The following is a 24,540-nucleotide window of genomic DNA, read 5'->3' on the forward strand; positions in this document are numbered from 1 at the left end:
AACCAGAACCTGCCAGAGAGGAGCTTGAAACAGACCATGAGGATATGGATGGATGGATAGATAGATAGATAGATGGATGGATAGATAGATAGATTGATTGATTGATTGATTGATTGATTGATTGATTTTCACGTATACTGATGACTACACCCTCCCCCTGACACATTCAGAACACGCTAAAGTTTATGGACTCAAAGGAACATCATTAGACCCCCAGCACATACTCAGCACCCTGAACCTTCCTCCTCACTCCCCCAGTGCCTGGCACCACAAGAATCCAAACATGTCTCCTAGACAGCTTTCCTTGCTCCCTCCTACCACCACACCCCATCTTCTCTCTGTTTCCCTCCTCACCACCCCTGGTGAGTTCAGCAGACACCTGAGGGTGTCTGCTACACGGAAGTGTTATCTCATCAGGCAGAAGGCAGCACCTTGTTGCTTGGAATTCCCGGCTTTCCCAGGACCCAGGCTGATGAGCTCTAGTGCTCCAGTGCCTCTGTTTTCCTGACAGAAGGAGAGAGGAGCCGAGGCACAGAGGGACAAACGGACGATGCCTCCCAAGTTAGACAGCATAGCAGTTGCTCAGCTTGTCCCTGGAGAGAACAGCCACATCAGGTGTGTCTCATTGACACACACACCCCTCCTGTGTTGCTGTCACTAACACGCACCCCGTCCTGCATGGCTGTTGTAGTCTGTTTGCCATGTGTGTCCCGCTAAGAGCAGGGGTGATGTCACACAGCGCTGAGGGGCGGCTGGAGGAGAACGTTGGTAGGCATTCTCTCACAGACGGGCTGGTGGGTGAATGGGTTGATTGACAGCACCCTCGCAGAGTGCTGAGTGTGCGTGATAAAGGAAGAATCAGCCATGTGTAACTGAGATTTCTAAGTGCTCCGAAAGAGAAGAATGCGTTTAACTCAGTGGTCCCTGGGGCCTGGGGAAAAGCCCATTAGAGCGAGTTATTAACTCGCTGCATTTCTGAAGCCCAGGATCCAATTTGACTGAGTGCAGTGGGACTTGGTTTCGCGTGGCTGTCAGCCGGCTGGCGTTTGAGCTGAGTCCTCGGGCTGAGTGAACTGCGGGCTACAGGCACAGCTCATCAGCCTTGAAGTTGGCCCCGAGTTCGGAGTTAGTCAGAAAGATTTGCTTTGTGTGCAGGCAAGGGCATTTCAGTACAAAATCAGAAAGTCCTTGCATGGGCAGGGTTAGCAGCCAGAACTGCCTCCTGCGGGGCTGGCACCCAGGGCCTCAGAGGATGGGTGCTATGGCTGTGAGTCATGGAGTTCATCTTCACATGAATGTTCCCTTCTGCTCCTGTGAAGGTTAGGAGGTTTCATCACAGCACATGGTAGCCCCCCAACACACACACACATACACACACACATGTGCACATACACACACACACAATTCACACACACAAATTCACACACACATGCACACACAACCACACACACATGCACACAGATGCATACACACACACGCACATGCACACACACATGCACACACAACCACACACACATGCACACAGATGCATACACATGCATACAGATGCATACACACACACGCACATGCACACACACACACACACATAAGTGCACTCAGGCATGTACACCTGCACCTAGGAGACAAAACTGAGTAGAAGCACAGGAAAAGGAGAGAAGGCAGGTCTCTGATCCTCCCAAATGCAGGGTATCACTCGAGCCCAGTTAGACCAGGGACTATCAAGACAGATGAATTAAAAGGCAGCAACAATAAATGCTAGCATGGGTGTGGAGAGGAAGCACTCACTCCCTGCTGTGTACAGATACTTGTGGCCCTTACAGAGACGGTTTGAAGGTCTTCAAAACATGAAGTTCACCATCATATCTGCCAACCCCAGTCTTGGCAAGTACTTAAAGGATGTGTCTATGAGGTACCTGCAGGCCAACACCTACTGCAGACCTCACAAAGCAGGGGATATGGGATGAGGGGTGAGTGAAGATGTCTCCTGACAGACAGATGGAGGGAGTCATTGTGCTCTGTGCTCACAGTGGAATACTATGCTGTCTTAAAAGAGGAACACTGACACTCGAAGGGGCGTGGGTGGGATTGGAACTCATGGTGTGATGTGAAACAAGCCCAGAACAGAAGGGAGACCCCTTGCTCATTTGTGACCCTGGTGTCTCGGGTCTCCTACAAGATGACAGGAGAAAGTGGTCTCTAGAGATGAGGAAGAGCTGCAGGTGAGGAGAGAGAGAAATGTGGGTAGGCAAGGGTCTTGATGATGGTATTTGGAGGCACGGTAGGGGCTCTGAGACCTGCAACAACCTATAACATTTCATTTCAAAACTTCTGGAAAAGAGAGGCCCAGGGCTGGGTCCCTCAGTTTCAAGACTGCTTGTTGCTCTTACAGAGGACCTGTGTTCAGTTCCCAGAATCCGTGTTGAGTGGATTACAGCTGCCAGTAACTCCAGCTCCTGAGAGGCCAACGCCCTCTTCTGGCTTCCCTGGGTATTGCACTAACATGCAAGATCACAGAGAGAGAGAGAGAGAGAGAGAGAGAGAGAGAGAGAGAGAGGTGCACTAACCTCCATGTGCATGGAGAGACTCATATGCACATAAGTAAGTGCACTAGCATGCATGTGCACAGAGCAAGACACACATATGTGCATAAGTGCACTAACATGCATTTACACAGAGACACATGTACATATAATTAAAAATAAAATATAATTGTTTTTCAAAAGAGAGAGAATCAAAGATTCCCAGTACATGAAAATGATCATAGTTCATGCTGGGGATGTGGCTTCCTTGATAATGTGCTCACCTAGCATGCACAAAGCCCTGGATTCAATCCCTAGAACTTCATAGTGTGGCAGCCCTTGGGAGGTGGAGGCCAGAGAAGCAGGAGTTCATATCACCCTGGCTACAGGAGAAGACAGAAGTGCTAGGTGCCCTGGTTTCATCACTGCACACGGGAGCAAGTTCCACACTTTGCCCACTTTTCTGACTTCCTTTCTCTTGCTGTGATGAAATCACCCTGACACAACAGAACACTTAGAGGAGAAAGGGTTTATTAGAGGTCAGGATTTCACAGTCCATTGATGCAGGAAGTCACCATGGCGGTGACCTCACAGCCAAATCAATGTCTCCTCTATTACACAGGTCAGGTCCTCTTGCCTAGGGAATGCTGCTGCCCACAGTGGGCTGAGTCTTCCCACATCGATTACCTTAATGAAGGCAATTCCTCTGATGTGTTGATAGGATAGTCCAATGTAGACAATCCCTCATGGGGAGTCTTTGCCCAGGGGATTCTGGGTTGTTTCAAATTGGGCATTAAGGTTGACTGTTGCTGCCATAAGTGCCCACAAACGATACATACGTGTGATGGTTTTCACTCACCAGCAGAGTGTTTTAATCCTCAGATTCCCAAGATGGACTGCTGTAACCTCAGATGTGGTGGGGGGAAGAGGATAAGAATAGCTTGGGGGAGGTTTTGAGGTATAGCTTCCAGAAGACCACAGGGAATATGAGGGGAAAACACCAATGGTCATGGCACCCAGAGGTTCCTTAAGGGACGCAGAGGCAGGAGTCCTGCCTGGAATATGAAGCCATGGAGAGAATCTCTATGTTGGACAACGGAGTGGTAGATTTGGAGTGAGGCTGTAAGAGAAGCGGTAAGCAGCTCACTCTGTGAGTCCAGATAAACCTGGGACTGATCCTGGCTTTGCAGGGGTGGCCTGTGAACGCACCTCGTGCCCCAGCCTCCATTTGTTCCTCTAAGGGATGTATAATCTCCTTCCTAACGAAGCCAACAAAGAGTGACATGGAGCACCAATGACAGCACACTGTGTCTGCCTACCCTGTCACCAGCAAGGTCCAGTGGAGCAAAGCAAGAGACCTGGTCCGTCACTGCCACTGTGTCAAGGGGGGACGCCTGGCTTCCTGTCCCTGATATGGTGTCACTCGTCCTCTCAACCATGCTTACAGGTGCTCCCCTCCTCCCTGTCTCTCCCTTCTTCTCCCCCTCCTCCTCCTGTCCCTCTTCCTCCTCACCTCCTCCTCTCTGACTCCTGTCCCTCCCCCTTTCCCTCCTTCTCCTCTTCCCCTCTCCTCTCTCTTCTTACCCTCCCCTTCCTTCTCCTCTTTCTCCTCCCCCTCTTCCTCCCCACACCTTCTCCTCCCTGACTCCTCCCCCTCCACATTTATCTCACCCCTCCTCCTCCCCCTCCTCCTCCTCCTCAAATTTCCTCATCCCCAACTCCTTCCCCTTCTGCTCCTACCCCCTCCCCTTTCTCCTGTGACTAGAAGAATGGGACGTATTTACGAAGGGCTAACTGAGCCAGGCCACAGCAGCTCACCAGTCATTGTAGCCATTCATCAGTCACCTTGCCTGACTGCAGAGTCATCAAGACCAAGCACCGCTCTTGCTGCTTCCGTCCCCGTGGTACAGGAGCTGGCAGCCCTGACATCATCCTCTCTGGCTGCACACTTGACCTGTGGGGAGAGGCAAGGAGTCAAAGCATTTACACCAGTGGGCTGTTGCCCACCGAGAAACTCAGGAGCCAACCCTGACTGCAGCCACATTTACACCCAGTCCCAGCTGGGTCTCTCAGATTGGGTACCCTGACCTGTCACCTCTTCTACGTAAGTCTCAGCCCACCTACAAAGACAGTCACCATCAATCCCGAGATAAAAGCCCTGGGGAATGCCAGACCACAGCCTTTTGAGCAAATCCACATCTCTGATCTTTTGGGGCAAATGGAAAAATTTCATTCCAGAGGAAGCTAAGCTGTGGGAAGGTGGATGAGCCAGCTTCCCTCTCTCCCAGGGTATGTGACTACAGCTGGCAGGTCTTGAATCCACATCCATGAATTCTCAGCACTGGGCCAGGACCCCATGTTTGGTTTCTAGATGACCTTGATCTTGTCACCCATACCCATCCCTTCTCCTTGATTCCTGGCCCCTGCCCCTCTGGAAGGATGCTGGCTGGTGGTCAGCGCCACCCAACAGGTGCTTTGGTTACTGCCAATCTGTGACTGTTGAGGTCCACAGAGATCACAGCTGTTCAGCAGCTCCATGAAAGTTAGCTAGACTTTCCAACTGCTGCTCAAATCCACTTAGACGGTGGCACCTGACAGGCCAGAGACTGTGGCTCAACCACTGCTGTGTGCACAAAACAGTCAGTCCAAGGACCACTGTCCGCAGAAGGAATCTCTCAAGACCTTTGCTGCGGTGGTGGCTCACACTGCTCTGGATTCCCACAGAGAAGACGCTATGATTTCCACGAGGAGAGACAGCAGCAGCTGGCACCTGCTAAGTGCTGGCTGAGATGCAGACCTTCTCCTAGGAACCCTGCACATCAGCTCGCTGAGGGATGACAGCCCCAGTGAGCAGCAGACAGTTGCCACACTGGACAGCTGAGCAGACAGAAGTGCTCGGGGAGGAAGGTGCAGCATCTCAGGGATGAAATGAGGTTGATTTCAACAGCTCTGCTGGGCAGTTTCTGGGCCAAGCTTCCTTAAAGAAACTATGTATCTGCCACAGTTCAGCTTAGAGTTTTCCAATCTAGGATGCTGTCCTGGTTAGTTTTGTGCCAACTTGACCCAAGCTAGAGTCAGCTGAAAGGAGGGAACCTCAATTAAGAAAGTGACTCCATTAAGATCCAGTTGTAGAACATTTTCTTAGCTAATGATTGTTGGGGGAGGGTTCAGCACATTGTAGGTGAGGCCATCCCTGGGCTGGTGGTCCTGGGTTCTATAAGAAAGCAGGCTGAGCAAGCCACAGGGAGCAAGCCAGTAAGCTGTGTTGCTTCAAGGCCTCTGCATCAGCTCCTGCCTCCAGGTTCCTGCCCTGACTTCCTTCAATAGGGAAAGGAGGGAGCAAGCTGAGGGCAGTCTCCTCTCTCTCTCTCTCTCTCTCTCTCTCTCTCTCTCTCTCTCTGTATGTATGTATGTGTGTATGTATCTATGTGTCTGTGTCTCTACCTCTGTCTCTCTGTGTACATCTCTGTCTGTCTTTCTGTGTGTCTTTGTTTGAGCCTGTGTCTCTGTCTATCTCTGTCTCTCTGTGTGTCTCTGTGTCTCTGTCTCTCTGTCTGTATCTCAGTCTCTCTGTCTCTGTCTCTCTCCCTCTGTGTATGTCTCTGTGTATGTGCATGTATGTGTCTGTCTGTGTCTTGTTTATATCTCTGTCTGCCTCTGTCTCTGTCTCTGTCTCTATCTGTGTGTCTATGTGTTTGTGTCTCTATGCCCCCCCCCGCAGTTCTCCAGTTCTCAGCCAGCTTCACAACCTTACCTCCTTGCTTGGTGGACAGAACCTAACTGTGAGCTAAAGCAAACCCTTTGTCCCTAAGCAGCTTCTTGCTGGACGTTGGGCCACAACGATGAGGAAAATTCCCAACATGCTGCTGTATATTATTTCAGTTCTGCCCGAAACACCTTGTCTTCCTTCTAATGCTCTCTCCTTTTTCTTCTATGCTTCTCTCCTCTGCTGGGTGTAGTGCCAAGCACACTGGGTGGGCTGCTCTCTTTAATGTGCACATCTGCAATAACTCTCCTCCAACAGGGCACGAGCCAGGTTTCAGGGAAAAGGGGATCCAGTGCGCAAGATCACACAGGACCAAGTCAGCACTAGAAACTTACAGCTTTGGGGCTCGGGCATGGCTCTGTGAGTAGAGTACTTAGCTAGCATGTGAGGACCTGGGTTTGAGCCCTGACACCACATGGTATGGGCATGGTAACACATACCTGTAATCCCAGCGCCCCAGAAGTAGAGGCAGGAGAATCAGGAAATCTGGTTCTTCAGCTATGCAGCAAGTTTGAGGCCTTCAGGAGCTATAGGAGACCCTGTCTCTAAAATGAAAGAGAGACGGAGAGGGGGGAGGGAGGGGGAAGGGGAGAGGTAGAAGGAGGGGATAGAAAGCGAGGGGGGTGGATTTGACAGTTTGACTCCAAAGGGGCACGGTGAAGTTTAAGCTTTCCCTACAAGACCTGATATCTTCTGCAGTGCTGTTATCTGCTCCTTATAGATGGTGTGGAGGCTAATCCTCTGTCAGAAAAAAAGAAAGTGCTGATTTTAAACCATCGAAAGAAAAAGCAGTGATGTTCCCAAAGCCATTCTCTGATGGAGCTCAAATCTTTGCCTGGGCAATTTTTTCTCTGGTGACACTGGGCACTGTGGGGAGCTGTGTCCCGGTCACATGTGGGTCAACAGGGAGAGCAAGGAGCACTCACTCCAGGACACATGGCTGCTTAGCTGTGAAGCCTGGTGATCTGCTCTGGTCTGTGTGCCTTCAGCTTGCAACTATTGTTGCAATTTGTTGTGACATAATTTCAATGTTACTCGAGGACCATGTTTTTACTCTCAAGGTTAAAAGCCACATACTAGCAGGGTCCACAGGTCCCACCCACCCTTACCAGCTCTGGCCCTAGAGCTCCTCCCTCAGGCTCCTTGCTCTGTGGCAAACCTCATTCCCAGCACCAGGTCTCTACCTGTATTCACACATCCCTCATGAATCTGCCTCAGGACTAATCAAATAACTGTGTCTCTTGCAAAGTCCAGTGTCATGAAGTCTGTACTCTTGGCTTCTGTAGTCTTAACCCTTTCTGGGTCCCAGCACAATGGGCCTCTACTTTTTAAGAAGTAAGTGGGAGAAGAAGGAGAAGAGAAGTCTGTAAACTAATGGCTACCTGCCCAGTCTGGGGTGTCATTTTTAGAGGCTACCGTCTAAAGCTGACAGGAGGTGAGGCAGGCCCAAGCTAATGTATTTTCTCTCCTCCCCAGATGGTGGTCCAGAGGGAGACATGCACCCTTCCACCGCCTACCTCCTGCCCTCTGCCTTGCTGGAGGGCAGCCTGGAAGAGGGGGTGACATCAGCAGCCCCAGGTCCCCTGCCATCCCGGGAAGCACTGGAAGCACTAGAAGGGTCCTTGCCCCCTCTGTTCCCCGATGAGGCCAGAGTCCAGCATACCCCATCCCTAAGGAAGGCTCTGCCGTCCCTGAAGCAACTCAACTCAGCCCGGAGGCAGTTGAGGCCCCTGGCTACCCCGACAACTCTGCAGAGACTGGGATCCCCTTCCTCGGCTACCACGAAGCCACGTGAGCCTGGAGACCCGGAGCAGCCTACAGCGCCTGCGCCACTGCAGATCGCACCCTTCACCGCTCTGGCTACTACACTTCCACACAGCCCGCAGCCCGCGCAGGCCCCCGATGACAGCAGCCTCAGTAGCCCGCTGGACAAGGGTGACAATGAGCTGACCGGGTCTGCCTCTGAGGAGAGCCAGGAGACCACCACGTCCACCATCGTCACCACCACCATCATCACCACGGAGCAGGCCCCAGGTATACGAGGCTCATCTCCCACCCTTGCTGTCCTTCATTTCTGGATTCTCCATAGTGTGTGTGGAACTAGAGGTGGGGGACATGCTGTCACTGAACAGTCACTCCAGCTGTCTTTTTTACTTTGTTTTTGGTGGGAGTGTGTGTGTGTGTGTGTGTGTGTGTGTGTGTGTGTGTGTGTGTGTGTGTGTGTGTGCGCGCGCGCGCGCGCGCGTGTGCATGAGCATTGTAAAGAGAACTCAGGTCTGGCACATAGCTAGGCAAGCAAGCGCTCTACTATAGAGCCACACATGCAAAGTGCACTGACTTTTCCCGTCTACTGGCTGTCCCTTACTTTGTCCTCTTCCTCCATACAGTAAACCAAAGTATTCAGAAAATTTAGTTGTATCAGTCCTGTGAACCCCACCCCCCAGACTTCTTCTTCCTATTTCCTAGACACTGCTCACACAGCGTTCTGCCGTCATGGGGCTGGGGATTTCTTGTAGGTGGTCGAGAGCCTTTGTAGGGAGGATGCTCATTTCCTAAACCTTTCTATGGAAGGGCCTGGAGCTTAGGTGGAGGCTGATATGCAAGGGAAATACGGAGACCCCCAGCAAGATGTGGATGGATTGCTGAGCCTGATCTCCCAATCTGGGTTCTGTGCTTCTCTGTGTTGGGGCCTCACCGGTCAAGCTCGCCTCAACTTGGCTGCTCACTGTGCATGGAACTAGAGTTCTCCGTGGGTGGAAAGAAAGGTCCATTGGGGAATGAACTGCCAAAGCCATCTGCACCCGAAGAGTAGAAAGTTGGAAAAGCAATCAGATTTTATATGACAGCAGGATGTGGCGGGTCTTTGAGCTGAGACAGGCTGTTAAGATTGACCTGGAACTAGATGCCCTTGCTAGAGCATCTTTGGGGCAGATTATTGGAGGTTCCTGGTTAACACAAAGTCACTTTTTTACTGCATGTTGTAGGGAGGTGGGGTGCCACTTTGGATATAGTAACTGTGCTGTGTGAGCATAGTCCAGACGGGGGCCCTCCCTGTGCTTTGGTTTGCCTGCCTTACGGTGGCAAATGGAATGGCATTCTGTCTAAGAATGAGCAGGGCTGCTCCTGGTGACTAGTTACCAGTCAGGACCGGGCAGAGTTCAGCACGAGTCTCCTCTGTACCTCCATAATAGCACATCTGCAAGTGAGCTCCTGGGCTGGCCACGCAGCCGGGTGTATCCTGATGCCAACGTTTGTTTCATTGTAGCTCTCTGCGGTGTGAGCTTCTCGGACCCCGAGGGATACATTGACTCAAGTGATTTCCCTCCTCAGCCCTCCAGCAGCTTCCTGGAATGCACCTACAATGTGACTGTCTACACTGGCTACGGGGTTGAACTGCAGGTAGCCTAGAGTGCGGACCATGTCCTGTCTGGGTTGCCCTTACTGTCACACCTCCTTTCCCCAAAACACGGCTGCTTTAGTTGGGTTTTGCAGAGAATGGGAGTTCCCAGGTGTATGTCCTACTGAGGCCTGAAGATGTACAGAGGCTATGTTGGCAAAGCTTTAGATGTGTTACCCAGAAAGGAAGTCCCTTAAGGTCCTGTTTATTAAACACTAGCAGGTACCAAATACAGCACATGTGTGCACGTGTGTAGGGGTGCACAATACCTCCCATCCACACTCTCCAGCATAGACAGCAGAAGTAACAGCAAGAGCCTGGCCTGGAGAAGGGTGGGTCACCCTGCAGTGCAGCCACAGTAGAGAAGAGAGACCTAGAAATGAAAGAGTGTCCTTGCTTGCCCTCTCGTCGGTCCACACAGACAAGATAGACTGTGTGAGTCAGCACCCAGTGCACTGTAAGCACAGGAGCTCCTCCCCGGCCTGTTGCCCCAGCCCTCTCTGTCTCCCCCATGGATTCCCAGGTGAAGAGTGTCAACCTATCTGAGGGGGAGCTGCTCTCCATCCGAGGAGTGGACGGCCCCACCCTGACAGTCCTGGCCAACCAGACTCTCCTGGTGGAGGGCCAGGTGATCCGAAGCCCCACCAACACCATCTCTGTCTACTTCCGGACCTTCCAGGATGACAACCTTGGGACCTTCCAGCTACATTACCAAGGTAGGGTCTGCTGAGGCCAGCCAGATGGAGACACTGGCCTCACTTTCCTCTGACACCCAGTCACAGTCTTGGGGGTTTTGTGTGCCAGGGACCCACTGGCACTCCAATTAAGTCAGCAGAATCCTCCTCCATGACTGAAAGCAATGGTTGTTAAAGCCAAGAAAGGAAGATGCATAATTTTGGAACTGGAGAGGGCTCAGGGAAAGAGCGTGCTCTGCAAGCATAAGGAGCAGTGCTCCCATCCCCATAAGGAGCAGTCCTCCCATCCCCATAAGGATCACAGCTCCCATCCCCATAAGGATCACAGCTCCCATCCCCATAAGGATCACAGCTCTCATCCCCATAAGGAGCAGTGCTCCCACCCCCAGAAACAACATAGAAAGTCAAGCCAGGACTCACCTGTAGCCCCAGTGGTGAGGGATGGAGACAGGAGGATTCCTGGGGCTTGGTGGCCCGCCTGCTTAGCCAAATCACCAAGCTCCCAGTCAGCGACAGAACTTACCTCCCCAAATCTGGTAGAGAAACAGCACCCAGCCTTCCTCCCAAGAGTCGCCCCTCCATCCTCAGCACAGTACAGAGCCGCTGCCAGGATGTGGGTCACACGGCCTCCTGCCCACGGCTGAAGCGCTTAGGTTGCTCCTTTCTCCGCAGCTTTCATGCTGAGCTGCAACTTTCCCCGACGGCCCGATGCTGGAGACGTCACAGTGATGGATCTGCACTCTGGCGGGGTGGCCCACTTCCACTGCCACCTGGGCTACGAGCTGCAGGGAGCCAAGACGCTGACCTGCATCAATGCCTCCAAACCGCACTGGAGCAGCCAGGAGCCTGTCTGCTCAGGTACCACCGGTGTTCACCAACCAGGCAGGGGCGGGGCAATGCGAGGCGAGGGGGCAGCACCCTCTACAGCGGTGGTTCTCAACCTTCCTAACGCTGTGACCCGTTAAGACCTCGTGATGTGCTGACCGCCAAACCATAAACTCATCCCATTGCTAGTTCATAACTGTGGTTTTGTTGCTGTTATGAGTCTGATACGCAGGATATCTGATATATGACCTTTAACCCCCAGAGGGGTCGCGGGCATCTCGGGTAAGGCTCTTCCCTCTAGGCTGTGCTGTAATATAGTGCACGCAGTATGAAATCGGCTTCTGAAGATACATACCACACGGCAGTGTTCTGTCCAGTGGAAACTTTGCTCCCTAGCAGTCACTCGACAGCGGACTTGGTGGTGGCTGTTGTCTTCCTTATTCTGAATTCCCTCTCCATAATGATGAGGTCCTGCTTATCCCTTGTTTCTTTTGTTGTTTGGACTTTGGGGGTGGCTTCTGCTGTTCTGTTTTGTTGTTTGAGCTTAGTCAACGTGGACTCAAAATTTGGTGACGGCCACCAACTAAGGTGGTCTGGTGCCCTCTGGTGGCGAGAAGTAGATGGTGCAGGCACGCAGGTGGAAATCTGGACTTCAAGGACAGCGGGATCCTTGGCCAGTGGATCTGACATCCTTCAAGGACCCTGCCAGGATACACTAGCGTCCACTGTTACCGGGTTCTGCAGCCACGGTTGGAGCTGTGAGGGTCTGGCTCTCCAGGAGTCCCCGCCCTGGTACAGGATGCATGTCTAAGTTACTGCTCTGTGGCTGTGAAGAAACATTGTAACTATGGAAACTCTTCTTTAAAAATACAGAGAGAGCATTTCGTGGGGGGGGGGGTTGCCTACAGTATCAGAGGGTGAGTCCATGATCATCACATCGGAAAGCAAACAGGCATGGGGCTGGAGCAGTAACTGGGAGTTTTGCATCACAGTCCACAAGCAGGAAGGGGTGGAGGAGAGAGAGACACAGACAGACAGACAGACAGACAGACAGACAGACAGACAGACAGACAGACAGACAGACAGAGACTAGGCTTGGCATGGGCTTTTGAAACTGCAAATCCCACCCCCAGGAACTAACTTCCTTCAACAAGTCTACACCTCTTAATCCTTCTCCAACAGTTCCACTCCCTGGTGACTAAGCATTCAAATATATGAGCCTATCAGGGACAGCCATTCTTATTCAAGCCACCACAATATGTGACCAGATGAGAAAACATGGAGGTGCAGAGGGGGGCAGAGAGTGCCAGAGAGGGGTCACAGGGATAGTGTCACAGAGCAGGTGGGGACAAGAAAAACCCTGTCACCATGACAGATAGGACTCAGGAACAAGAGGTGATGGTAGGCCAGAAACCAGGGAAGGAAGGAGACCCCAAGGAGCCAGCCTGTTAGAAGCTGAGAGGGAGGTACCAAAGGGAAGATCATGGGTATGGGTTTTCCCTGCCAGTGAGCTATCCTGGGCAAAGGCTCAGCAGATTTGAGGAAGCCAGCATGTATCTGGCATGCAGAAGCAGATGGTTATCTGTAAGTTCAAGCCCAGTCTGGTCTACCCAGTGAGTTCCAGGACAGCCAGGGCCACCTAGTGAGACCTTGTCTCAAAAACAAACAAGCAAAAGAAGAAAACACACACACACACACACACACACACACACACACACACACAGACTATACTGAGGTCAGAAGAAAAGCAGCAGCCTGTTCCTCGTGAGGGATCTGTCAGGGGTGAGACCATGTCCCCCGTTGCCCCACCCCAACCCCAGTCACCGATGGCACACCCTAGGTTTCAAGGGCTCCACTGGCTTGTGCAAAGTCTGTCACAGGTACATGACACAATGGAGGTTTGAGCCTCGGGCTGACTGACAGAGGACAGCATCCGTGGGATGGAATAGGAAGGGAATTTCATGCTCAGGAAGGAAGGACGGTTTCTGTCCACCCTGTCACACAGCCCAGTCCAGGGCAGAGGAGAGCTGTCATAGCTTGTCTCCTTCTGCCAACCCATTCCCACCACATTGTCATTCAGCAGTCCGTGAACATCTACCATGTGTCAGGAACTGAGCTGGGCCTATGAGGGGAGCCAAAGCACCCTTTCTTCATCTGTAAAGTGTCCACTCTGCCCTCCACCCCCAACCCTGGATCCTTTCTGAAGAATCAAATGTCACTGTAAATGGGAATGGCATGGAGCACACCTGGCCCATATCCCAGGGACTCTACTCATTAGCTGTGTGTCCTTGAGCAAGTAGTTTAATGTCTCTTAGCATTACGCCTATTAGAATTTTTTACTCCTTTGCAAAATGAATAGTTGTTATTTGTCCAGCAAATGCTTTACGAAGTCAAGCAGAGCGACAAAGAATGGCCTCAAATCCCAGCACTTGGGAAGTTCAAGCAGATTCACAGCTCAAGGCCAGTCTGGGCGACAAAGGGAGACCCCCTTTCTCAAATTTTTAAGAATTAAATGAATAGGAATTAATATTTGCTGAGAACATACTACAAATCATGCCATCCGGCGCTGGGAGCCACTAGGACTTACTGTCATCACAGCCAAGAGCCCAAGCTGTTGTGAGATGTGTTTTGCAGAGAAATTCTTAGAGGGCAGCAAGCAAAGGGCTGTGTCCCTGCTTGAGAAGATGTGTGAAGAACTCAGAGATGGCGGTGAGTGGCTGAGGCACACTGATCGGAAGTCTTGCCTAGGGCATGCTCAAAGCCCCGGGGTTCCATCCCCAGCACGTGTGGAATCTCAGGAGCTGGAGGGAGGAAGATCAGGAGTTCATGGTCATCTTTGCCTACACAGTGAATTTGAGACCAGCCTGGACTGCATGAGACCTTGTCTTCAAAAGAAAAGGGGTGAAGAACTCTCGGAGAGCGGACTCTCAGGACATGGGGGGGGGGAGCCAGGAGGACTCTTTGTCCTCTGAAGAAGAGGCCAGCTCTATAACACAACTGGTCGGATCTGCCTGCTTGTGCATTTCTGCTCCTTTGACCCTGGGGGAGAAACCGGGGTTCCTGTGTATCTTCAATCCTCTTCAGGGTCCTTGGGATCAACTCCCAAACACCACATTAAAACAGACCCTCCATTTGACCCCCTGAGACCGAATCCCGGCATCTCTTCTCTGCCGTGATCTGACAGCCGTGCAGCTCCTGTGGGCCACAGATCATTTGCGGCGTCACCTCGCCGTATTATTTTAGCGTAAAAGTGTTTTACGGCTCTGGTTAAAAGAAGATTCCAGAGACACAAATGTACAGAGGACTAGGACAAATCACCTTTCTATCCCATGGTCTCAATCTACCCCTGCGGGTCACTCACAGGAATGGGCCAGGCAGGGCATCAGCTAGCACACTTCTTCAAGCTCTGGGATTCGTAAACAGTGTCTGAGAACGCAGTGTTGGGTGGCTCTGTGAGACCCCAACGTGTGCGGGGGAGATGTGCTCTGGCTCTGGCTTTGAATCTGAGGATGAAGGCGGAGATGCACAGCTTCATCCACAAGCCAGTTCAAATCTCCAAAGCTTCCCCTAGGATTCACTCCCAGAGCTCTTTTCTGGGTCAGGGTGTTCCGACATGGTTTTAAAAGCTTTTTTTTTTTTTTTTTTTTTTTTTTTTTTTGCTGAATTGCACCTCAGGAAATGGTCATGATTCTCCTGGTGAGATCCTCGTGAATAAGTAAAATTATGCCTACAGCCCACACTGCTGTTTTATTGATCTGTTTCAGCCGGCCGTTGGTTGGGTAAAGTAGAACACAACCGGAGTTTCTTCCATTCTTACACTCCACGCGTAGTCCTAAATTGCATGCTTCTCCCCTGAACTGCTTCTGTCTGCCCTTGGGAATGATTTCATAACGAAAGTCTAGGCATCAAGCCAGGGAGATGGTTTGGTGACTTAACACACTTACTGCCAAGTCCCCAAGACCCACATGGTGGAAGGCAAGAGTTGATCCCTGTGAGTTGTCCTCTGGCCTCCACACAGGCGTTGTGACGAGCACACACATGCACACACACACACGAGTGAATAAATGTGAATTTTTTTAATGAATGTCTAGGCACAATCAGCACCACAGAACAGTCTTAAATTGAGGTTCCCCCCTGCAACAGCAGAGTGGCATTGGCAGATAGAGGCATGGAGGGGGTTAACAGGACAGTGACCCCTTCATGTGTTCCCAGCTCCACCCTGGCTAGAGGGCTTGAGTGCAATCAGGGGAGACCAATCCCACCACTCCTCTCTGTTCTTCCCTCACCTCCTGGCATGTCACTTTCTGCACCCAGCCCCGTGTGGAGGAGCAGTGCACAATGCCACCATCGGCCGAGTTCTGTCCCCCAGTTACCCGGGAAACACCAATGGCAGCCAGCTCTGTGTGTGGACCATCGAGGCTCCAGAGGGCCAGAAGCTTCACTTGCATCTTGAAAGGCTACTGCTGCATGAGAAAGACAGGTGAGCTGACTGCACCAACTGCTCCTCCTCAGCATAGAGAGGGTGGAGTGGGTAATCTGGGTGTGGCTGAAGCCCTGGGGAAGTTGATAAAGATCTTATGGCCCTCTGCTTCTGGTCAGTATATTGAGGCACTCTGTGGGAAAGGAGCCTTCCTGAGCCACCTAGGAAGAGAGGGAAGAAGGAGATGGGAAACATACACAAACATACACACCCTCACACATGCCCACACACAGGTACACATGCATTCGCACACACCTGCATGCACACATTCATGGGTGCACACATAGCCCATACATCCACACACAGAGACATGCACACATCCACACATGCATGCATACATACATGCATGCATACACACATACAGACACAATGCACACACACATGCACACATGTACACACTCATACCCTGAATGCACATATTCATGTTTGCACACACCTCCATACATCCACATACCCAGCAATGCATGCACACACATGCATGAACATACACATACAGGCACACATGCATATGCACACACATGCACCCTGCATCACACATTCATGCGTGCACACACACCTCCACACATCCACATACCCAGGGATGCACACACACACACACACACACACACACCTGCATGCACATATTCATGCATGCATGCACACACATGCCTGCATACATACTTACAGACACACATGCACATGCACATACATACACACAGGCATGCATGCATACACCTGCAGGCACACATTCATGCCTGCACACACACACACACACAAACACACACACACACACGCGTGCATGCATGCACACATACATGCCCACATACGCACATATAGGCCCACATGCACATGCACAAACATGCACACACATGCACACACATGCACGCACACACACACACCTGCAGGCACACATTCATGCCTGCACCTCCACATACCCACACACCCACACATCCACCCAAGCATGCATGCACACACACATGCACACATACACACATACAGGCACACACGCACATGCACTCACATGTATGTGCACTCACATGCATGAACACACACACACACACACACATACTGCCTGTGACTTGCTCTCAGGCATCTCTTCCCTGAGTGGAATGAGAAGGTGCATATATTGAGCACCCCTCTGCACAAAGCCATGATTAGGCTCCATGGAGAACAATTACGATACACACAGCACTGTCCTGGGAAGACAGGAGGCAGGGATGGAGAAACTCCCCTGGAAAGAATTAGGCAGGCTGGGTGGCAGACCTCTTCCTGCATCGTGGGACACTGCCTAACTGCACATTGCTGTCCAAGCCCCACCTCTCAGCGCAGAGCCACCCATGACACGGTAACTACTCCTGGTGCCCCTTACTCACCACAACCCACCCTGCACCCCGAGAGACTCAGAACAAGCAGGCGGTTTCCATTTCTGTGAGGGATGAGGAAGACCGAAGGGGCAGGATTTGAGTTCAGAGGGAGATCCCGGTGAGCATCCCACACACACCCTCTCCACTCTGGCCCGGTGTCACCGACCCAGAAAGACATGTCAGTATCCCTCTGCCTTTCCTCTACCTAGGATGGTTGTCTACAGTGGACGGACAAACACGTCAGCCCTCTTGTACGACTCACTCCGAACAGAGAGCGTGCCCTTCGAGGGCCTGCTGAGCGAGGGTAGCAATATCCGCATCGAGTTCACCTCTGACCAGGGCCAGGCAGCCTCCGCCTTCAACATTCGCTTTGAGGGTGAGAGGTCCCCTCCTTGTCAGGTCCGGGGGCAGGGAAAGTGGGTGAGGGCTGAACCGGGACCTTGGGATGGGGAATGTGCTCAGTGTGAGGGACCCAGACTGACCCACGATTTCCAAGACAAGCTTTCCGTTTTATTGTATTGATATCAACTTCCTGCTAAGCAGCTCTTGTGCTGGTGCCTGGTCCTGTCTTCCCTTTCTCTTTCATTCATTCATTCATTCATTCATTCATTCATTCATTCCTTTGTTTTGAGAGACTGTCTTAAGTGCAGATCTCATGCAGCCCAGGCTGGCCTCAAACTCAACAAGCTGACCAGGATGACCTTGAACTTCTGATCCTCCTGCTTTTCCCTTTCAAGTACCAAGATCACACATATGAACCACCTTGTCCGGCTCCTGCAGCACCGGGGATCAAACCTGAGGTTTCCTGAATGCTAGGCAAAACTCTTAACAGTGGAGCCCTATTTCCATCCCTTCCCCACTTCCCTTTTGGCTTTTTGAGGCAGGCCGTCTCTAATATTCCAGGCTGGCCTTGAACTCACAACCTCCCATCTCAGACTCACTATCGAAGGACTCGTACCTGTGCACCACTACACCAGGCTTTTGTGTGTGCTCCCTGTGTGACTCTCACCACACAGAGATGTGGAACTGGTGTTTCTGCTCACAGGAGAGAAGCCAGGGATATCTGGAACCTCACTTACAATGTGGCTGCAGTGGCTACCAGCCTGCCTCGGAGCCCTCCTCTGCCCACCTCAAGCAATGCCTCTGGGGGCCTAGCCTCCTTCCAAGAATAGGTTCTCTGACCCAGACAGACCATGGTGTTCTGTGTACCCTAGGGACTGTAGCTCAGGCTTTCCTGGAAGTGGGTGGTCCCATTGAGGGACAGACATTGTGCATCCAACAGCAGGACCCAGAGTGCTGGCATGGACAGAATGTAGGGTCCCAGTTAGACGGTCCTATCTGCATCATACACAAAAAACACAAGGTCGGAGGATCCAGGTGCCTGGCCCACGTCAGAAGCATTCTGCTCTGGAGCAGGGTCCCCTCAGAAGCCCAGGCTGGCCTGGAAAATAGTGTAGCCCAGGCTGGCCTTAAGCAATGACCTGTCTGTCTTAGGCTCTCTAGAACTAGGATTACAGATGTGAGTTTCCATGCTCTGAAGTACCTTGCCTTTATGAAATGTCTAAGCCACAGGGCTGTCTTTTACCTCATCTGTCCACTAACACTCTCTGTGTCCCAACCTCAGCCTTTGAGAAAGGTCACTGCTACGAACCCTATATCCAAAACGGGAATTTCACCACATCGGACCCCACCTATAACATCGGTACCATTGTGGAGTTCACCTGCGACCCTGGCCACTCTCTGGAACAGGGCCCAGCTGTCATTGAGTGCGTGAATGTGCGGGACCCATACTGGAATGACACGGAGCCTCTATGCAGAGGTGAGCCACCACCTTCCCCAAGGCCAGATTGCCCAGAGCCTGGACCCCAGCAAAGAACAAGACCCCAGCCTAGAAGGGGTAGTCACATTACACACTGGTTTCAGGATGAGACATTTTCCAGACCATTGGTCCTCTGGGTCTGGTTGCTGCTGGTTTTGAGAGTAATCAGAAAATGGCACACCTTCCTGCAGGCTCAGGACCTGCAGTGCACAGCAGCTGTGACAGGTGAGCCCTGAAAGGGTGTCAGCTCCTACAGACCCATCCTGTTTCACATTCTGCTGCAGTGCATAACCCAGTCAACAGCACGTGGCATGGTGACATGGGTGACCGTCACTGTTGATCATAACTGGGCACGCTGTTGAGAGCTGCATGTCCTGTGTGACAAGACCTTTTCTACAGCCACATTCAGTAGACACCAGCCCCATTCATGATGAGGAATCAGACATGGAGAGAGCGCACCCAAGAGCATTGTAGGGTCAGTGGAAGAAACAGTGGGCTTAGCTTCCCTGTGCTCAGAGCCCAGACAATATCGGCTGTGACAAACTTTCCCCAACACTGGCTCCCTAGGTCTTGCATCCAAGGCCACTGAACCCTGGCATGTGGAGGAGTGAAGGTTGCCCTCACTCCTGGTGACCACCTGGCAGTTGGCGAGATGTCATTGCCTTGCCCTGGTGAGGGACTGGCCCCTGAACTAAATGTGCTCCGTGAAGAGAGAATGTGTTGAGGCTTCCACCTCTGCCATGCTGAGGGCTTGCCAAGGCAGCAAACACTGGGATTGAGAGGCTAGCCGCTGCATCCCTGCTGCTGATCCAGGCTAAACCTTTCAGAGACTGGAGCCCGGTCGCCACCTGAGCACTCACTGGGGCCAGCCAAGGTGCTGCAAGCTGGTGGCCTCAGTCATGATCCATCATGAGCCAGCATTTCCTGACGTCTCAGAGAAGGAATCTGATGCAGTCAGACCATATACACACCTCATCCAAATCTGGCAGAACAGTGGGAACTAGTGGGAAGTGGGGGCTGTCCTTGATGGGGAAGACAATGCCAACCTCCGCCCTCTCGGAGCTGCAGGTGGGGCCAGTAGCCTTTATTCAGCACATGTACAGACACGTGCACACACGTACATGCACACATAGACACATAGACACATATGCATGCACACTCGTGTAAATGCACACATAGACACATATGCATGCACACTCACGTAAATGCACACATGCACACATAGACACATATGCTGCCCCACCACTCCACCCCATGCCACACAGGGACCCACAGATGCCAATCTCACCCCTACCCCCAACCCCTGCAAACTCCTAACCACTTATGCTGTGTTGGCTTCCTCACAAGGGTGTCCTCTTGTCTGTCTGTTGCAGCCATGTGTGGTGGGGAGCTCTCTGCTGTGGCTGGGGTGGTGCTGTCTCCAAACTGGCCAGAGCCCTATGCAGAAGGTGAAGACTGTGTGTGGAAAATCCACGTTGGGGAGGAGAAGCGGATCTTCCTGGACATTCAGTTGTGAGTGTCTGAGGCGCCTTTCACCCAGGCCCACTGCAGCAGGCAGATGGGGGAGGAGCTGACTTTGGCTTTTATTGTTCCCACCAGGATTAACTGAGCATCTAGTACATGCCAGGGAGCTGCAGAGCCCTGGGGTTGCTACAGCAACACAACAAGCAACTATCACTAATTCCTTCTGCTAAAGAGACTGATGTCCAGGGAGGGCGTACACAGATAAGCACACTCAGTTGACCTCAGTTGGTCACAGCCACTGGGGATTTGACAAGAAGGAGGGGAAGGAGGGTTTCCATAGCAGAGTTCAGTGTACAGATGTGCAAGGGTCCCTTTATTTTATGTTCAATACTAGGTACTTACATATCTATCGTGAGTGGAGGCTGGGGTGTGATCGTCATGGCATGTGTGGGACAACCAGGGGACAGTTTATGGGGGTCAGTTCTCTCCCTCTACGTGTGGGTCCCAGGAATTCAAAACCTGGAGGCTGGCAAGATCAAATGGCCAGTGTGGGCAGGAGTGAAGGGCGCTGGGCTGTGAACCCCTGCTATACTACAGTTTGTTTTTCCTTATCTGCCTTCCGATGCTAAGTAAAGATTTTCCTGTCAGTCTGGGGGGGGGGGTCTCGCCTTACTCCACCTTTCTCAGGCTTAATACAGACCTTGGATGGCACTTGGTGACTGGGAAGTGTTTGCTGAATGGGGACAGCTGCCCTAGGCTGCTTCCCACGTCCCCTGGGCATAACCACAGTGTGCTCACCCAGAATACCTCCCAGCTCCCCAGGTGGGGAACCCTGAGCTCGGAGTGAAGGTTCTGGCTCTGGGCTCTTATATCTGATGTTGTCACCCTGCCTGGAGGGCAGCTTCCAAGGATTGCTGGGGGCGGGCAAAGAGAGCAGCAGCCTCTGGTGGCCTCTCAGCCACTCCACCTGTGAGATGGAGACAGGGACAGATGGTGGTGTCTGGAGATAAAAAGGTTTTCTGGCATACCCAGGTGGCTGGGAAGAGGCCAGAAGCAGGAGTCCAAGGGCCTCTGACTCTCCAAGCAGCAGACTGGACCCACAGGCCTAGTAGCCATCTTTGGAGTGTATATTCGTTGTGTAAAGTGATGGTATCTGTGGTGCAATTTGACCAGATCCATCCCCACCCTGCCTTCCCCCTATCATCACCCTCCAACTCTTTCAGTCCCCTCAAACAATTTCCCTTATCTTAAAAAAAAATCCAGATTTTTTTTTTCATCTGGGAGAAAATGCAGCATTTGTCTGAGTCTGGCCATCTTGTTCAATTACAATGGTCTCCAATTCCACCTAATCTCATGCAAATGGCATAATTTTGTTTTTCTTTGTGTCTGAACACAACTTGCTACGCAGACATGGCCACGTTCTCCTCACCCATGTGTCTGCCCGCAGATGCCTGAGCTAGCCACATCACCTGGCCGTTGTGAGTTGCCACAGGCCTACATGTGTCTGCTCCCAGTGAAAGGCTGACTTACTTCCTGTGGAGACTGCCCTGAGAACTGCTTGTGGTCCTACTCTCTACCTTCAGGTTCCAGAGACCCCCTCCCCCACACGCCAATTGCCAACAAGATATCCTAGTGCGGACCCCCTCCTGCCATGACAAAGTGTTGCCAGAGTCCGTGTCAGTCTGTGTTGTCATTCATGTTCTCGACAGCAGCCACGCAGACTCTGGCGAAACGAACTTCTAATTTGTCTGTCCTTTTTGACTAAGGGCGCTACACACTTTCTCATCTTTATGGGTCTGTGTTGGCTTTTAGGAACCTGTCTGTCCGGTTCATTTGCTCATTGATTTATAGGGTGATTGGAGACTGTTTACTTTTTCATGGTCTCTGTAGACAGTAGCTATCGATCCTTTGATGTGGGGTTGGCAATTGTCACTCCAAGCTGTCATTTCTTAGCCCTGCTGGTAGCTTCTCTTGCTTTCGAATTCCCTGCAATCTCGTCTCTTGATTCTTGCTGCTGCTGAGCTGGACTCCCTCGGAAATCCCTCTGTGTGCCGGTATCTTGGAGTGTTTCCTTAAATTTCCTCTAACGGTTGTAATTTCGGGTATTAAAGTGACTTTTTTGATCCATGTCGAATGCATTTTTTCCGGAGAGCGGAATAGATCCGTGTCTGCTATGTTACACGTTTCCCTGGCACCTTCTGTTGAAAATATTCTCTCTCTCTCTCTCTCTCTCTCTCTCTCTCTCTCTCTCTCTCTCTCTTTCTCTCTCTCTCTCTCCTCCAGTGTCTGATTTGGGCACCCTGTCGAAAATCACATGGCTGTCACTGTGTGGGTTCACTTCTGGGTCCTCTATTTTTTCCCTCAGGTCTATGAGAAAGGGCCAGTCATGGAGGTCATCTTGGGGCTCCTCTGAACTGAAGCTTCAGAGAGAAAACTCCGTTCTAAAGCGGTGTGGGGTCTGGGAAGACATCTCGGCCAGGCTTGCCTCACAAGCATGAGGACCTGAGTTCAAAGCTCCTGCACTCATGTAAATGACAGATGGGTGTGGCACTGGACATCAATCCCTGTCTTCTACATGCACACACATACATGGGCATGTGCACCCATGGAACATGCATGCACAAGGATGTGCACACGAGTTGTTGCCTCCTGCTCTTGTGATGAGTTACAAGCATACAGTTCTGCTTATGGGAACACCGACCCATGGAAGCTATCAGGCAAACTCCCCAAGCTGCCTCAGAGAAGGATTGACTCCTAGCTTCTTGTTTCTAAGGGTTCTTGTCCCACCCAGCATCAAGCTCCACCCAGTAAGTTGTTGAGGATAACCCCCACCCCGATTTCTACTTATCTTGGCCTCCTCTCTTTGCAAGCCTCCCACGTGTGCAGTTTTGCCCCGCATCAAACCATCCACCTCCGTGGGCGCCTCACTTGGCTAAGGGTGGAGGGAAAATGGAATCTCTCTCATCTGCCCTGCTGCGCACCAAACACTCAATTAACCTTCAGCTTAGCACCAGATCAGTTTTGTGTCCATCTCAAAGCCTGCACATGACAGAGAGGCTCAAACCATCAACTCAGAGTCCTTCCCCACAGTCAAGCCAGGGCAGCAGCATCAGGTGGAGAATCGCAAAGAACTGGTGCCCTCTCTCCTTGTTACACAGGCAGATGAACCGCGTGTTGGCACCCCAGTTTCCCTCCTCAAAGCATTTTGGGGCTACTCTGTACAGATGTTAGGAAGGAGCTGATGGGAGAAGGGACCCCCAGCCCTGTAGGGCCAGACAGTGATGGCAGGAAGGGAGAGACACTAGTAGGGCATCCCAGAGACAGAGATCGGGGGCTGAGGGAAGCCTCAGTTGGCTGTGGTCAAGCTTCTGTGGGTCTCCAGTGTGTGAACCCTTCCCTCTTACTGGCTCTTTCCTCACACCTCCTAATAGAGAAAGTTATATCACCAAGGAGCTGGGCAGGCAGCTCCGTGGGGAAGGTGCTTGCTGCTTGAGATCTGAGTTCAAGACCGAAGCAGTTACATAAAGCCAGGTGTGGTACCATGCTTCTGTAATCCCACTGCAAGACAGGAGGCAGAGACATACCAGTTATCTGGGCTGTGCCCACAATCTTCTCAGCTCCTCGGAAGGTCGCTCCTCTGACTCCACCTTCTGCCACACACAGCTGGACTTCTAGGCTTCAGCTAGCCCCATTCCATTGCTGCTGCTCTTGGTGGTCATCCCATGGTACTGGCATCTCCAAAAATGCTTGGTCCCTGCTGCAACTGGGCTGTGCTTCACCAACAGCCTCGCCACGGCTCTCTTCAGGGATTCCAAACCTGCCACACAGTGCCAAGCCTCAGCTGCTCTCCAGGACCCTTTCACACCTTCAAAACCAGTACTGCCTGTGTGACTCTTCCAGCACCAAGTTCAGCTGCCGGCACAAGGTACAACATCGGCAGCTTCTGGAACACAGCTTCTGTGTGCTGACCCTGAGGAAACAATTCCCGGGAGATTTCACCTCAATGATGCTGGCCTCTTCTTATTGACAGCCGATTCTTCACCCGCAGCTGAGCAGCATCCACCCTCCCACTGAAGCAAAGGTTTAACTTTATTTTTTCTTATCTCATGTTAATCAAGCTCCAGCTAGTCAGACACCACAGATGTACAAAACATGCACTAAAGTCTCGGCTCCCATCTTAAACCTCACAAGCCAGGCCTTCTTCGTCTATACTGCCCTTAACCGTCTCATCT

General features: G+C 51.8%; 1 protein-coding gene across 3 annotated transcripts in view; it reads left to right on the plus strand.

Moving 5' to 3' along the window:
- Sez6l (seizure related 6 homolog like) overlaps window positions 1-24,540 on the plus strand; it is a 156,915-nt gene that overhangs the window by 95,656 nt on the left and 36,719 nt on the right. For all 3 annotated transcript variants that reach the window (XM_087578551.1, NM_001415749.1, NM_001415748.1), the window contains exons 2-9: window positions 7,762-8,319; window positions 9,551-9,684; window positions 10,206-10,398; window positions 11,050-11,235; window positions 15,517-15,682; window positions 17,235-17,401; window positions 18,650-18,844; window positions 20,218-20,356. In XM_087578551.1, coding sequence (XP_087434677.1) covers window positions 7,762-8,319; window positions 9,551-9,684; window positions 10,206-10,398; window positions 11,050-11,235; window positions 15,517-15,682; window positions 17,235-17,401; window positions 18,650-18,844; window positions 20,218-20,356 — 1,738 coding nt within the window. The remainder of the gene's footprint in view (window positions 1-7,761; window positions 8,320-9,550; window positions 9,685-10,205; window positions 10,399-11,049; window positions 11,236-15,516; window positions 15,683-17,234; window positions 17,402-18,649; window positions 18,845-20,217; window positions 20,357-24,540) is intronic.

Source organism: Rattus norvegicus, chromosome 12 (genome assembly GCF_021556685.1).
Source record: "Rattus norvegicus strain SHRSP/BbbUtx chromosome 12, alternate assembly SHRSP_T2T, whole genome shotgun sequence".
Lineage (NCBI taxonomy): Eukaryota > Metazoa > Chordata > Mammalia > Rodentia > Muridae > Rattus > Rattus norvegicus.